The 16,147-nt window shown below is 53.7% G+C and overlaps 1 protein-coding gene across 2 annotated transcripts; it reads left to right on the top strand.

The window, feature by feature from the left end:
- Positions 1–520: 520 nt before the first annotated feature.
- PVR (PVR cell adhesion molecule) lies at positions 521–15,377 on the top strand. 2 transcript variants are annotated; one of them, XM_060000748.1, is made up of 8 exons: positions 521–789; positions 3,579–3,938; positions 6,041–6,346; positions 7,780–7,897; positions 11,129–11,277; positions 12,171–12,299; positions 14,055–14,086; positions 14,718–15,377. In XM_060000748.1, exons 1-8 carry the CDS (start codon positions 708–710, stop codon positions 14,787–14,789), a joined length of 1,248 nt encoding a protein of 415 aa, XP_059856731.1. In that variant the 5' UTR covers positions 521–707; the 3' UTR covers positions 14,790–15,377. The 2 variants fall into 2 exon arrangements, with proteins under 2 accessions (XP_059856731.1, XP_059856732.1); XM_060000749.1 differs by lacking the exon at positions 14,055–14,086 and having other exon boundaries at positions 14,718–14,799.
- The last annotated feature ends 770 nt before the right edge of the window (positions 15,378–16,147 follow it).

Below are 16,147 nucleotides of genomic sequence, written 5' to 3'. Positions count from 1 at the left end.
TATGGAATGAAAAATGAATGAGCCGTCATTCTCACCAGCACTATTATTTGACGATAACTGTAAAGCAACAGTTGTTGTCATTGTGATAGCTGTTTATTGAGTACAAACGATATACCAGGAACTGGGCTAAGCAGTTGCTTAAGTCTTACAAACCCTCCCGTGAGGTGAGTGCTGTTATCCTGTCCATTTTTCAGATGAGAAAACTGAGGCCTCAGGAGGAGAAGCAACTTGCCCAACAAGAACCCAGGGGATTTAAGCTTTTGAGCTTAGGAACTCAGGATCTGTCCTGATTATAGACTCGAATCTCTGCTCTGTCCCTCGCCAATCTTGAACTTCAGAAAGTCGCTGAACCTCTCTGCGTGCCTCAGTTTCCTCGCCTGTCACATGGGGATCCTTATATCGAAGCTTCCTCGAATCAGAACCCACCTCCTAGTGATGTTGCCCTAGTGACAAGTGTCAGCGCAGGCGCGGAGGGAGGGGCAGTACCGGAGCCTCGGCGGGAGCCCCGGGAGCGGGCGGGGACCCGGGAGCCCAGTTCTACTTCTTCTCTACTTCTTCCCCGCCGCAAGTCTGAGGAGGGAAGGGGTAGAACTTCCCCCTTCCCTCCCCTAGGCTTCGGCGGCTGAGTGACGCCAGGATTCCTGGCCAGGACCTGCGGCGGCCGCGCGACTGGCAGGGCGAGCGGAGGAGGCGGCGGCGCGCCCAGCATGGCCCGAGCCGCTTCCTTAGCTTGGCCGCCGCTGCTGCTGCTGTCCCTGCTGTCGCTGTCCCGGGCGCCCTCGGGAGCCGGTGAGTGACCCCACGCGGTCGAGCGGCCCCTGCTCCCCCTCTCCCTCCCCACCCGCCTGGGCCCGGCCCCCTGGGCTCCCCAAGGCAGAGCGCACCGCCCTTCGCTTTGTGCTCCCCCCCGCCCCAGGGATGGAGAAACGCCGGGCCGGGGCGGACTCTCCTGACGGCTTCCCGGAAAGCCACCGGACCTTGGGAGATTTCTGAAGGGCAGGGCGGGCCAGCCTCCGGGGGAAAAAATAAGATGGAAGGCGACTCACGCACGCCCGGGCACCACACCTCTTGACCCAGCTCGCTACAAGCGGACCCTTCTCCCCAGCCCCCAATAACCCGCTGACAATGACAGAGGATGCTTGATGCGGGGGGAGGGAGCAGCGGCACATAACCCCGTTGCCGTTGGACCCCACATGTCTGACTCTAAGGACACGGCCGTTCCTTCATGCATGCATTCATCTCACACACGTTTATTATAGAGTTCCTACTATGGGCAGCCTTCCAAGTTACTGGGGAGACAGCACTGATGTCAGACGGCGGTGGGCTCAAAATAGCTTTCGGCGTTTAATACATGTGTGAGCTCAGGAAAGTGACCTAAGCTCTCTGTTTCCATAAAATGTGTGTTGGGGACGGGGCAGGGGGTGGAATTCTACCTACCTAGTAAAACCGTGTCTTGGGAGGATGCTGAGCTAGGTCAGATGCACTGGAGAAGAACAGTAATGATAACGATAATTCAGGTGAACAGTAAGAACACTGAATGCAGGCTTGGGGAAACCAGAGTCTGGCCATGTCCCCAAAGGTCTCAAGCCAGGCTCTGCCCCTCACTTGCTGGTTAGCTTAGGCAAGTAGCTTGAACCTGCAAGGCTCTTGTGCCCCCTCTGACCAATGGGGATGTAACTACTGGTGCTCCCAGTGTGGATCTCATGGGCCCTTGGAGAGGGTTGGAGGAGGCCTCACCTAAGGGAGCAGCCCAGTGCCTGGCACACAGTGGAGCTCGGGCCTGGCTATTACTCAGAGTACAAAGCCAGAGAAAGGCCATTTCATCCAGTTTCATCCTCATAGCGGTCTTGCCATCAAGAGAAGGAGAGGGAGACTCACTTGCCCAGAGCGGTCTTGCCTCATGGAGGGAGAAAAACCAAAGAAAAGAGGTGAGCCACATCAGGATGTCATTGCTAGAGCCAGGATTTTGGACCCAGGGCATGGAGGATGCAGACAGAGGCAGAGTGGAAGGCTTTCTGGAAGGGTGACATGTCATTCTCAGAGAGACAATTTGCTGAAAGCCTGGGTGTTTTCTTTTCACCCATGAAGCCTACGTCGGTAGCTCATAAACAAGGGGGTTCCCAGGAGACTCATCAGAGAAGGAGACTCACTTGCCCAGAGCTGCACAGCATGTCCACGGTGGACCTGGCATTCGAAGCCAGACTAGCATGCTCACCGCTCCACAATCCCCTCGTGTCCAGACCGTGCCCTCCCTCAACACAGCACGCCCCAAGCACCCCAGTCCACTACCTCCCAGCCTCCTCTTCCTCATAACAATAATTATAATATTCCCCTGTACAGGGTGCTTGGCATATCTAATCCCTTTACATAAATTTCCTCATTTAGTCCTCCCAACACCCTCTTAAGCTATAACCACCCCCATTTTACAGATGAGGAGACTGAGGCTCAGAGGAGTGAAACCAGCAGCACAGAGGCCACAGCTAGTGAGTAGCAGGACTGAGAGTCAAAGCACGTGACTCCTTCTCACCTTGTTCTTATCCTTATTATTATTAATAAGGACGCACAGCATTGTGTTTCTTGATATCGATAAAAGCCAACACATACTGAGGACCTACTGTGTGCAGGGGGCCCTGGGCAGAAAGATTTTCATCTGGAGCCTGGTGGATGAGAGATCAGGGGTCTTAATTGTAGATGGCCCAGGTTCAAATCCACCTCTGCCACTTGTGCTCTGTGTGACCTGGAGCACAAGACTCTGTGCCTTGCTTTCCCTCTAAAGTGGGGCTGACGGTAGTGCTTACCTCAAGGAGCTGTTTAAGGCCTGAATGCTGGGAGATGTGTAAAGTGCTCAGAACAGCCCCGATCTTTGTAAGCAACCCATGAATGTTAACTGTTCTTAGTCCCATTTTACAAACTAGGGAAAAGGATCAGAGAGATTAAGGAAACTGCCGGAAGCCTCACAGCAGAGATCTGAGGGGATCCAAAATGCTGGGGCTATGATCACCTCCCTTCTTGTGCTAGGATCCCCTACAAACATTTTCCCAACCTGAGTCCGCACAGAGTAAGAGCAGTAATACTTTATTTCATGTACTCTAAGACCTAGAGTTTCTTCCCCTTTCCACACCTCTAAATCCAGGACGCTCTAACCACTGAGGACGGTTCGTGCTGTAAATGACATCTTAAATTTGATGACTCGGGGTGATGAAAAAGTTCGTGGTGGTTACACAACATCGTGAATGTACTTCCTGCCACTGAACTGTACTTTAAAATGGTTTAAGTGGCAATTTTAATTTTTTAACCACAATATTGACCACAATTTTAAAAAGTGATAATGCTGAGATAGAGGAAATACGGTACTAACAGCCCGACTGAACGGGAGCGACCAGGTTGCAGACCCAGTCCAGCCGCCCTCACCCTCATCCCTGGATCCGGACTGACCCTCCCCACCTCCCTCCTCCTCCCCACACACACTCCCAACTAAGGGGCTCCAAGACCCAGGTGAGCGACCTCCCAGGCGCCTCTCCCCATCCAGGTCAGGGACACCCGGGTGTGACTCGCCCCGCGTTTCCGTTTCCCCGCAGGGACCGAGACAATCGGAGTGCTGGCCCCAGCCCAGGTGCGCGGCTTCCTGGGCGACACCACAGAGCTGCCGTGCAAACTGCAGCCGCTGGGGCACAACGTGACGGTGACGCAGGTGACCTGGACTCGGCAGAAGCTGGCGGAGGCCTCCCGCAGCGTGGCGGTCTTCCACCCCACCCAGGGCCCCAGCTTCCCGGAGCCCGGCCGGTTGGAATTCGTGGCCGCCAGGCCAGGCGAGGAGCTGCGAGACGCATCGCTGGCCGTGCGGGGGTTGCGCGCCGAAGATGAAGGCAATTACACCTGCCAGTTCGCCACGTTCCCCAACGGCGACAGGAGCGCCCGAACCTGGCTCCGGGTGCTCGGTGAGCCGGTTGGAGGGGGGCCGAAAGGGAGGGGTGTGGGGCGGGGTAGGGAGGTAAGCAAAGAGAGGGAAGGGCCCAGGAGGGAGGGAGAGTCCCTCCCAATTAGAGATTCCGTGGGGACAAAAGAAGGAGGTCGGGCAATGGTGGGGCAGGGATGCAGAAGGGGAGATTAGAGAGGGGAGGGCTGGAGGACCAAAAGAGAGTACTAGAGATGCTGGGAAGTAAGATCTTGGAGACTGAGGGCCGAGGGGATGGAGGGGATGGACGGGATGGAGGGGATGGGGTGCTGGGGAGCGGGAAGGGGGGGAGTGGCTGGTGCAAGAAAGGGGTGGGGACAGGAAGGGCCCTGGAAAGCGGAAAAGCCGCTACCAGCTTGGGAACCTCCTTTCCTCATCTGTAAAACAGGCTTAGTAACAACAGTGCCTTCAGAAAGCTGTCCTGAGGGTCCCGGGAGTTTATCCAGGTGAACTGCTTAGAGCAGAGGCCTCTGTGAGCTGGTGATAGGGGGTCAGTTATTGTTACTTCCTTTGGTGAGGAAGGGAGAGCTGAAATAGACAGACTGGGAGGAGGGGATTCTGATACCCAGTGGGGCGGGGTGGCGGGGCGGGGGGGGGCGGGGGGGGGGACATCCTTGGCCTTGTCATGGAACCATGTGTTCATTTTTTTTTTTTTTTTTTTTGCGGTACGCAGGCCTCTCACTGCCGTGGCCTCTCCCGCTGTGGAGCACGGGCTCCGGATGTGCAGGCTCTGTGGCCATGGCTCACGGGCCCAGCCGCTCCGCGGCATGTGGGGTCATGAACCCGTGTTCCCCGCATCGGCAGGCGCCACCAGGGAAGCCCCCCATGTGTTCATTTTTATGAGCACCAGGGAAAACATGACAGGCCCTCCTCTTGACAGCTGAGTACGAAGTCTCTGCGCCTCGTTTCCTCATCTGTGAAATGGAGATCCGCTATGAGGGTGAATAAGAGCTGACGTCTCTTTTCTGCTTATGTGCCAGGAACTGTCCCAGGCCTTGCATGAATGACTCAGGAAAGATTAAGTGCTTGGAACAGTGCCTGGCACACAGTACCCCACCAAAGGCAACTGTCGTCATTTCAGAAAACTTGGGACTTCAGGTCTTATGATTTAGGATGAGGGTAAAACAGAACCAATGAGTCAAAGAGAAATCTTCAGTAACAAGAACACAGGTACTGAGGCGAAAGGAACCAAGTGAAACCCCAGGTCTTGGAATCACCAGGATGATTAAGAAATGGTCAAGGTAGGGGCTTCCCTGGTGGCGCAGTGGTTGAGAGTCCGCCTGCCGATACAGGGGACACGGGTTCGTGCCCCGGTCCGGGAAGATCCCACGTGCCGCGGAGCGGCTGGGCCCGTGAGCCATGGCCGCTGAGCCTGCGTGTCCGGAGCCTGTGCTCCGCAACGGGAGAGGCCACAGCATTGAGAGGCCCACGTACCACAAAAAAAAAAAAAAAAAAAGAAATGGTCAAGGTAGTTTTGGAGTCAGACAGACCTTGTGGGGAGGTCCAGCTCTGTCGCTGACACCTGTGTAACCTTGAGCCAGTCACTTTCCCTCTGAACCTCCAGGGCATGGCTCATCCCTCCCTCTCCTCCATGAAGCCCTCCGTAACCCCGCCCCCCAGATTCAGGCACCCCTTCTGGGCTCCCCCATCCCAGCCTTGCCCACTCTGAGTCCTCACTGCCTCGGGATGCCTGTCTTCACCTTGGAAAGTCCACCCCACGAAGGCAGGGGTGGGGTTGTCTCGGTCGTTGCTGGGTCCTCAACACTGCCCATCACAGAGCCAGGCAATGTGTCCAATTACCAATAATAATAACATATATTGAGCACTTACTACACGCCAAGTACCATTTTAAGAGCTTTACCTGCAAATTCTCATCACCAGCGATCCTCTCATTACACCCAGTTGACACACAAGGAAACTGAGGCATGGACTTGCCCAAGGCCACCCTACTGCCCAGGGGCAGAGCTGGGATTTGAACCTGGCCGCATCCTGTCCCCTCAATGAGCCGCCCTCCTCTGCTGCTGAGATGTTTGTTGAATGACTGCAGGTGAGGAGTGACCCGTCCCTTTTGCTTCTTCCCCCCAGCCCAGCCTCAGAACAAGGCTGAGACCCGGGAGGTCCCGCGCAGCCAGCTCAGCCTGGAGCCTGTGCCCGTGGCCCACTGCATCTCCACGGGGGGTCGCCCACCCGCCCGCATCTCCTGGTCCCCGCCCCTCGACAAGATGGCCAATACAAGCCAGGTGCCAGGGCCCCTGCCCGGCACTGTCACCGTCATCAGTCTCTTAACCTTAATACCTTCCAGCCATGTGGATGGCAAGAATGTCACTTGCAGAGTGGAGCACGAGAGCTTCAAGGAGCGGGTGGTACTGCCCATGACCCTCAGCGTGCCCTGTGAGTGGACCCAAGTGTGAGCAATGACAGGAGGGTCTGCGGGCTGTCTCTACCCTCCCCCACCGTTGTCTACACTGACCCCCCACCCCACCCAGGCCACTTCCAACCTCACCCCCATCATCCTCCCTGGCTTCCCTGATTACTGCCTCCCCCCGTCCGCACATCGCCTACACCGGCCCCCCTGGGCCGTACACGGCACTGTCCTTCATTGTCTACACCAGCTGCTTCTTTCTTTTCCCTTGGCTGCACCACGGGGCATGCGGGATCTTAGTTCCCCAACCAGGGATTGAACCCATGCCCCCTACAGTGGAAGCACAGAGTCTTAACCACTGGGCTGCCAGGAAAGGCTTATACCAGCTTCTTAGGCCACAGTCCACACTGCTCCCCGATTGTCTACCCTGGCCACTGCCTACACGGACGCCCCATGTGGGCTCCTCCGAGGCCAGTCTACACACAGTGCCTACACCTGCTGCCCTGGGCAACTTGCCACACTGACCTTGTGCACACTGCTACACCAATTCCCCACCATCTACACCAACTCCCTTGTCCGTTTCTACCCTGCCTTACCAACCATCTACACTGGCTCCTCTGGGCCCCAGACAGCGCTGCCCTCACTGTCTACACCAGTCATGTAGGCCACCAGCTGTGGGGAGTTGGCACTGTTCCCTGTGTTGTCTAGAGAGGTGCCCGTGACCACTGCTGCACTGGAAGCCTGCGTTTTCTACACGGGTTCTCCCAGGCACTCTCTCACACCGACCCACAACATTGTCTACAATGGATCCCCTGGAGAGAGGTCTACACTGGCTCCAGTGTAGTCTATACTTCTCTCTAGCCCACTGTTGTCTACACTGGCTCGTCTATGGGCTGTGTCCTCCCATCACTGTCTATACCGAATACTCCCTCCCCAGTAGGTGCTGTACTGATTCCCTCAGCACCCCCCCCACCTCACACACACACAAACACCCTATCTCATTGGCCTTCCCTCGGGGGACTTTGAAAATCTCCCCTGTCGATCACATTTGAGTTGGATAAGCAGCAGGCTGAAACAGGGTCCTCCAGGATTCTTTCCTGCAGGACTTATCAGAGCCTTGAATATACTCCTGTGTATTATGAGCGCCAAGGAGGCCTCTTCTCACAGGACAGCCCAGGCATACCAGGATCTGGCTTTACCCAGGAAAACCAGTAGAGAGAAGCAGGTCCTGAGAAGCCCTCTCTGTGCCCCACCTCCTGGCACCCTGCTGAGGACTCCCAGACTTCTGTTCTCGGAGCCGGGGGGTAGAACCCATCTCCCCAGACCCCTCGGAGGCCTCTCCACCTTGAGCTGTTCCCCAAAACCCACCAAGGCCCTTTTCCTGTTGTGACATGAATCCCAACTATCTTTAGGCCCCTCCGAAGGCTCTCTGTCTCTGAGCCTGTGTATCTGTTTCCCCCAGACCCCCCCGAGGTCTCCATATCCGGCTATGATGGCAACTGGTACATCGGCCGTAGTGAGGCCTCCCTGCACTGTGACGTCCGCAGCAAACCAGAGCCCACAGGCTACGACTGGAACACGTGAGTTCCTGGGTCAGAGGGAGGAGGGGCTGGGAACCCAGCTCCCTGGGTCCTGAGAGATGAGGGGGTTGGGGACCTCGACTCCTGGGTCTGAGGGAGGAAGGTGTAGGCAGGAAAGTAAAAAGAGAACAAGCAGTTAACTGGAGGCCCCCAGGAAAATGTCTGGCTTGCATGTGCAGAGTTTATGAGGTGCTTTAGTCCAGGTGTGCTGACACACCTGCTCTTCACGGCATGCCTGCTGTACTTAGCTTGAAGCCACGTGATCCCCACACTCCAGGCACAGTCTGCACTACGGCCAGGCCTGGATTAAAGATTAGCTCGGCCGCAGGAGCTGCCATCATCTGCCCGGGCACACAGCCGTGGGGCACAGAGGTGAGCCTCCCATCGGCGTCTCACTCCCAACCTCTGGGCTGTGCCACCTCCCCAGCCGTCACGTGTTACCTGCCCAGTCACCGCTCACAGAGCAAATACTGTCCGCCCCCACCCCGTTCTCTTGACTGACGGGCAGAGCAATGAGAAAATTTCCTCAAATTCATACCGAGGCCGGGGTTACAAGTGGGGGAAGATAAAGGCAAAGGGGTAAACTGTTTTATGTAATTTTTTAAACTTATTTATTTGCTTGCTCCAGGTCGTAGTTGCGGTACACGGGCTCCTTAGTTGCGGCATGCGAACTCTTAGTTGCGGCATGTGGGATCCAGTTCCCCAACCACAGATCGAAACCCCCTGCACTGGGAGTGCAGAGTCTTATCCAATGCATCACCAAGGAAGTCCCATGTTTTATGTAATTTTTATTGGGCCTTTTTTTCTTATTTCAAAAATAACTTAGCATTGTAGAAACTTTAGACAATACGGTTATGAGTAAAACGGAGAAAATAGCACCTGTAGTCATGTACCCAGTCACCTCCAGAACACCTCCACTGTTACCCTTTGTTATATATCCTTCCCGTCTTTTTTTCCAATATTTCTAAACAAAAACTGTGCTGTATGTACAATTTAAAAATTTTTCCTCGGGTTTCCCTGGTGGCGCAGTGGTTGAGAGTCCGCCTGCCGAAGCAGGGGACACGGGTTCGTGCCCCGGTCCGGGAAGATCCCACATGCTGCGGAGCGGCTGGGCCCGTGAGCCATGGCCGCTGAGCCTGCGCGTCTGGAGCCTGTGCTCCGCAACGGGAGAGGCCACAACAGTGAGAGGGCCACGTACCGCAAAAAAAAAAAAAAAAAAAAAAATTTTCCTCTATCTCATGAACACCTCTCCATGTCAAGACACATAGATCTATTTTCCCCCAACACTTTATGAGGAAATTTTTCACACATACAGAAAAGTTGTAAGAATTTTCCAGTGAACACTCAAAACCCCACCACGTGGACTCTCCCTCTGATATTTTCATGTACTTCTTTATCACATTCCTGCCCATCAGTCCATTTCTGTCTCCATCTAGCCAACAGTCCTTATCTTCTATGCATTTCAAAATACCCACAGCCCCCTTCTTCACGGTGCTGAGATTCCATCATAGACGAGCCCTTCAATGATTTAACCCATCCCAAATGGGGACACGGAGGTGCTCTCCTGTTTTCGACTATGCAAACGCCATGGTGGTGAGCATGCCCGTCTGTCCATCTCTGTGGGCAGCCACAGTCGTGTCTCAACGGTTGGCCAGAGGAACTGCCGGGCGAAGGCTTTCAATTGGTATTGATGGCTGGCCCTTAACCTTCCTGCCCCAAAGCGCCATGATTCAGGCTCACGAGCCACACAGCCGGGTTTCCGTGCCAGCTCTGCAGCCCAAACCCATGCCTGCGTCTCCTCCATCCATTCAACCAGTGTTTCTTGACTGCTCACTGTGTGCCAGATGCTGCTGACCCACAAACCTTGGTAAATAAAATAGACCAAATTCCCTCCCCTCTCAGAGCTCCCATTCCGATGGGGGAGAGAAACAATTCAACAAGGTAACATGGGAATTCCCTGGTGGTCTAGTGGTTTGGATTCTGCGCTTTCACTGCGGGGGCCCAGGGTTCAATCCCTGGTCGGGGGACTAAGATCCCGCAAGCCTCAGGGCGTGGCCAAACTAAAATATATTTTTTTAATTTTAAAAAGTAAACAAGATAACGTTGTCAAGAACAGAGTGTGTCAGGTGGTGATAAATGCCATGGAAAAGATAAAGCAGAGGAGGAGGGTGAGAAGGGGGTCACTGCAGTTGAAAGAGGGTGGCCAAGGAAGGCGTTACAAAGGTGACGTCTGAACAGAGGCCTGAAGGAGGTGAGGGTGGGCGGTATGGGTACCGATGGGAAGGGCATTCCAGGCATAGGGAACAGCATATGTGAAGACCCTGAGGTGGGAACATAACTGGAGTGTTCGAGGATCAACAAATAGGCTACCATGTATACAGAGGCGAGAGCAAAGGGGTCAGTGGCATCAGGGCGCCAGCTTGTGTGGGACCTGTGCCCGTGCTAAGAAATTTTCCTTTACTGGAGGGCTCTGGACAGAGGAGGGACTTGGGCTGACTTAGTTCTTTTTTTACATATATAATTTTTTTTATTTTATTTATTTTTGGCTGCATTGGGTCTCCGTTGGTGCGCGCGGGCTTTCTCTAGTTGCGGCGAGCGGGGGCTGCTCTTAGTTGCGGTGCTCGGGCTTCTTTGAACCCGTGTCCCTTGCACTGGCAGGCAGATTCTTAACCACTGCGCCACCAGGGAAGTCCCCGAGCTGACTTAGTTCTAACAAGGTCTCTCAGATGCTGAGTGGGGGACAGAGCGGGTGGGAGTGGGGGTGGAAATAGGGAGCCCAGTGAGAAGGTTCCCCCAGGAGTAGGGGGAACAGACCAGGGTGGTGGCCGTGGTCCTTTGCTCTCGCCTCTATATCCACAGTGGTCTCCTTGTAGATCCTCAAACACTACAGTTATGCTCTCACCTCAGGGTCTTCACATATGCTGTTCCCTATGCCTGGAATGCTCTTCCCATCGGTACCCACACGGCTCACCCTCACCTCATTCGGGCCTCTGCTCAGGCCCTGAGGAGTCGTCAGACTCAGGCTAGATTCTGAAGGTGGGGCAGACAGGATCTGCCAATTGGCTGGATGGGAGTGTGAGAGGCAGAGCTGGGAGAACTCCAGGCTTGCTCTCAACTTGTACTGTAGATGGCGTGAGGGTTTCTGTATTCCCAGCATACAGTGAGTGCCCCATCACCTGTTATTCTAGGCCTCCAACTGAGGCCACTTCCTCACCCATCTGTCTCTCCTAGGATCATGGGACCCCTGCCACCCTCTGTTGTGGCCCAGGGCGCCCAGCTCCTGATCCATACCGTGGACGAGTCCATCAACACGACTTTCATCTGCCTTGTCACCAACGCCCTAGGGACTGGCCAGGCAGAAGTGACCGTCCTGGTCACAGGTAAGAAGCCCCCTGGGTGGGGAGAACAGAAAGATCAAAAGAGGAAATCGCGGTAGGATTCCCTCTGAAGGAGGAGTTTAGAGGTGGTCCCTGGTTAAACGAGTCCCTCAGCCACAAGAATGCTCTCTAGCTCCCATCCTTCCCCTAAGCCCCCTCACGGAAGGTTCAACAGGATCAGCTTTACCCTCTGTTAACTCAACATCTGTACCACTGGAACCACTGTATAGCCACCTGGACACAGCCCCTCTGCAAACCCAGGCTGGGGTAGTTGCGTGATGCCTTTTCCCAATGGACTCAGGAAGCCCTTTCCAAGTGTATTAGACAGAACTCTATCATTTGCAGTTGATAGAAGCACAACTCAAAATAGTCCAAGCAAAAATGGGACGTTATTGGAATGACACCTTCAGGTATGGTTAGATCCAGGTGCTCCAACTATGTAACCCAGGAACTTTTCTTGACCTCTCTTGTCTCTGCTTTTCTCTATGCTGGCTTTATTCCCTGGCAGCCTTTCCCCTCAGGAAGGTAAGATGGTCCTCAGCAGCTACAGGCTCACAGCCCACCAGTTTAGAAATCCCAAGGGAAAGAATACACCACTTTCAATAATCTAGCCAAAATCCCAGGGCTGGCTCTCATTGGCTCAACTTAAGTCACAGAACACCCCCACCCCCATGAACCAATCACAGTAGCCAGGGAGAATGGAATGCTCTGATTGGCCAGGCCCAGGTCAAAGTCCCATCCTAGGAACCAGAGGGTGGGGTCAAGTCCACCTAAACCATATAGACTGAGGGAAGCAGAGTGGTAGCTTCCTTAAAAAACGAAGGGTAATATTTTGGGGGCAGGTAAAAAGCCCAAAGTCTCTCATCTTAAATCTCTCCTTCCTTCTCTTCCTGCAGGACTTCCCAGGGAGCCATCACATTCGGGCTTGTCCTCTGAGATCATTATCATCCTGACTTTCGCTACCATCCTGGTTGGTCTACTCCTGCTGGGGCTCCCGATTTATTTCCGGAAATCCAGAAACTCCTGTGAGTCCCCTTTTTTTGCAACATCCCCTGCCTGTCTGCCATAAATGAACATCACCACAGCTAACATAATTGAGCACCTACTATGTGCCAGGCTCTGCACTAAGCCTTCCACGTGGCAGCCTCTCACTGAATCCTCACCCCAATACCATGAGGTTCTCTCATTTGACAGACGAGGACACTGAGACCAGGCAGTTTGATTCATTGCATCAGTGATTCATTTTACACAGTGGGAGCAGCGCCTGTAGATCCTCAAAGGCCACAGTAAGGATTTGGCTTTTAATCCAGGTGACGCAGGAGCTCCTGCCGGATGGATGGAGGGTGGAATAACATTTAACCCCCACCCCAGCTTTCTTCCCTCTGTCTTGCTCACGACTGGCTCCCTCCCTGCTCTCACGGAAAGGAGCGGGGTGGCAGGAACTGGTGCCCCATCCCGAGCTCTAAAAGGATCTGATGTTCTCTCACCTCAACGGCTTTGCAAGCCTGTTCTGCTGCCTGGAGCAGCATCCGCACAGCTCCCTCTGCCAAAGCCCTGCAGCTAATTCTGTAATCAAAAGAGCTACATTTTGCTGAGCACTTTCTCCATGCCAGGCACTTTCTGCGCACAACCCCCTTGAATGCTCACAACCACCCTGCAAAGAGAGTCCCGCTATAAGCCCATTTTACAGATGAGGAAATGTTTGCTCAGGGAGGTGATGTCACCTGCCAGCTGGCACACAGCTGGAAAGTCAAGAGTAGAAGGCAGTTCTGTTGGCTACAAAGCTTTGTTCCTTCAACCACTAAACAAAATGGCCTCCTCACATCCCAGCAGGAGGCCCCCTCCTCCAGGAAGCCCTCCCTGATCTTTCCCGAAATGAGCCAAGCACCTGCTCTGGGCTCCCCCACCCCAGCCTTGCCCACTCAGGGACATCACTGTGTGGGGACTTGTCTGTCTCTCCAGTGGACTGGGAGCCCCAGGAGGGCAGAGCTAGAAGTGTCATGGTCATGGCTATGTCCTCAGCACCACCTACCACAGGGTCGGGCACAAAAGAGGCATTTGAGTAAGTGTTTGCTGAACGCATGACGTCCAGAGCCAGATTACCTGTATCTAAGCCCACACTCTACCGCTTCATTGCGTCACCATGGGCAAATGCCTTACTCTCTATGACTCAGTTTCCTCCTCTGTGAAATGGGACTGACTGTACCTTATAATATACGTACAGTACTTAGTGCAGCATTTGGCACCCTGTAAGCCACACACTGGGTGTATATATAAGCTATGATTATTATCACTATTACTAATACGCCTATTGTTATTACCATAGGCACCATGAGAAGAGGGATTTTTGTCTATTTTGCTCACCACATCCATATCCCCAGCACCTAGAATGCACCTGGCACAAAGTAGACATTTTCTATTTGCTGAATAAATCCCTGTTTGATGGTTGAGGAAACTGAGGCACAGAGAGGTTAAGTCAATTACCCATGGTCACACAGCTGCTAAAGGACAGAGCTGGGATTTGAACCCTTCCATCTGGTTCCAGAGCCTGCGCTCAGTAAATATTTATGTATACTTAATAACTGAATGAATAACTAGATGAAGCCTATACCCCAGTTGTGTTTTATACACGTAGAAACCATTCGGGGAAGCGATTCCCCCACATCAGTAGCAGAGCCAGGACTTAGAGTTCAGGGGGCCTGGTCACCCACACGTGCCTTCCTCCCATACCTTCCAGCATTGTCATTCACTTCTGACCACTTCTCCTCCTGTCTCCTCAGGTTGGAACCTGCGCAGCTCGTCTGCTAATGGGGTAGGTGTGGTAATGGAGCTGAGAAGGGTATGGGGGAATTCTGCATGAACCACAGATTAATCACTGTGGGCTTTCCCAAGGAGGGGCCAGGCCTCTCTGGGCACCTGCAGCACTTAACCAGAAGTCAGCACGGCCTCAGGAGTCAGGTCCTGGATCTTTTCTTCAAAGGCCTCGAGCATCAGTTCCCAAACCCTTCCTGCTGGGCAGAATCCCCGTAAGGTTTGCTGAAACGCAGGTTCCAGGAACTCCCTGGCGGTCCAGTGGTTAGGACTCCGTGCTCTCATTGCCGAGGGCCCGGGTTCAACCCCTGGTCGGGGAACTAAGATCCCACAGGCCACACGGTGTGGCTGGCACGCATGCCTGCATGAATACATACATACACACATACTGCAGGGTCCTGGGCTCCACCCGCTGAGGGTGGTCTGGTGGGTCTGTGCTGGCGCCTGGGGACCTGAATTTTCATAGGCACCCCGTCCCTCCCCTCCCTACTCATGACCACACCTGGAGAAGTGCTGCCCTGGCTTCCAGGGGCGGGGAGAGGAGCAGGCCTGCAGCTCTTTGCATGCTGGGCTTCAGCGGGAAGCATTGTTTTGGAAGGGCCTGAGGCTAAAGGTTGTGTCCCCCCTTCCAGAATGTCATCTATTCAGCTGTTGGCTGTAATGCCAGCTCTCCCCAGGATCCACCGACAGAGGGCACGAGGTGACAGCGTCGGGACTGAACAGAGAGAGTCCTCACTGGAGCTGGTGAGGAAGTGGGCCTCGCAGCTGGACACCCACCCCACCTCCATGGATGACGTCTCCCTCCAAAGACACCGGCCACCCTTCCCGTGCCAGACCTCAAGAGTGTCCCCTCTGCCTCACAACACAGTTCAGGGGTCCTCAAGACCAACCCTCAGGTTGAGTGACTCCGTGTAAGGAGTCACAGAACTCAGGAATGCTGTTTACACACGGTTACGGTTCACTACACTGCAAGTGTGACAGAGAGTTCAAACTGTCTGTTGGAGAAAATACCTTAGGGAGATAGAGACCTTGGGGCAGAATGCAGGGCATGAGCCACTCTGCAAGAGAAATTGAGAAGGGTTGGGGCTTCTCTCTAGGCAGATGGGAGAAGGCAGAACAGAGAAGGACGGGAAAGAGATGCGACCCAGCAGCATGGGAGTGGTAAGGGGGTGACAAGGCCGGTGGGGCTCCACAGCGTCAGGGACACAAAGGGAGACTGGTTGCCTTGCTGCCACATAAACCCCTTGTCGGTCCCCAGCCCCCAAACACCTCATTAAAGTTTATTTATTACACCTCAAGTGGCTGTGTGCGAGGGGACCTTTTGTGGGAACTGAGGAGGGACAGAGTTTTGCATGGACCATCACCATGTGAGACAGAACCAAAGGCGTGGAGGGAAGACCTTGGATCAAGAGGGCCCCAAGGACACGAATCCCCAGGGTTCTCAGACACCAGGGGGAGAGCATGTCTTACTTCTCTCTCTCTCTTTTTTCAATTCTTTTAACTACAAAATACAGGCATACCTCGGAGATATCGCGGGGTCAGTTCCAGACTATCGCGATAAAGCAAGTCACGCGGATTTTTTGGTTTCCCAGTGCGTATAAAAGTTATGATGGGAATTCCCTGATGGTCTAGCGGTTAGGATTCAGCGCTTTCACTGCCATGGCCCGGGTTCCATCCCTGGTCAGGCAACTGAGATCGCACAAGCCATGCGGCACAGCTAAACAGAAAAAAAAAAAAGTTATGTTTACACTATACTGTAGTCTATTAAGTGTGCAATAGCATCATGTCTAAAAACAATGTACACACCTCAGTTTTAAAATGCTTTATGGCTAAAAAATGCTAACCACCATCTGAGCCTTCAATAAGTCGTAATCTTTTTGCAACAGTAACACCAAAGATCATTTTTGTCATCTCTATGTTACCCCAACTTTTAAAAATTAATAACGTAATATACCCAAAAACCATTGAACTGTGCCCTTTAGACAGGGGAATTGTATTACCACAAACTTGGTGGCTTGAAAAAACACGAAATTATTTGTTTACAGTTCTGGAGGCCACAATT

The sequence above is a fragment of the Delphinus delphis genome, chromosome 20, assembly GCF_949987515.2.
Source record: "Delphinus delphis chromosome 20, mDelDel1.2, whole genome shotgun sequence".
NCBI classification, from domain to species: Eukaryota; Metazoa; Chordata; class Mammalia; order Artiodactyla; family Delphinidae; genus Delphinus; species Delphinus delphis.
The sequence above is the reverse complement of the archived record's forward strand: the minus strand, read 5'-3'. Positions and strand labels throughout refer to the sequence as shown.

Coding starts and splice junctions, on each gene's coding strand:
- PVR (XM_060000748.1), top strand. CDS start 708: ATGGCCCGAGCCGCTTCCTTAGCTTGGCCGCCGCTGCTGCTGCTGTCC. Junction 3,939..6,040: donor AACCTGGCTCCGGGTGCTCG/GTGAGCCGGTTG, acceptor TCTTCCCCCCAG/CCCAGCCTCAGAACAAGGCT. Junction 6,347..7,779: donor CATGACCCTCAGCGTGCCCT/GTGAGTGGACCC, acceptor TGTTTCCCCCAG/ACCCCCCCGAGGTCTCCATA.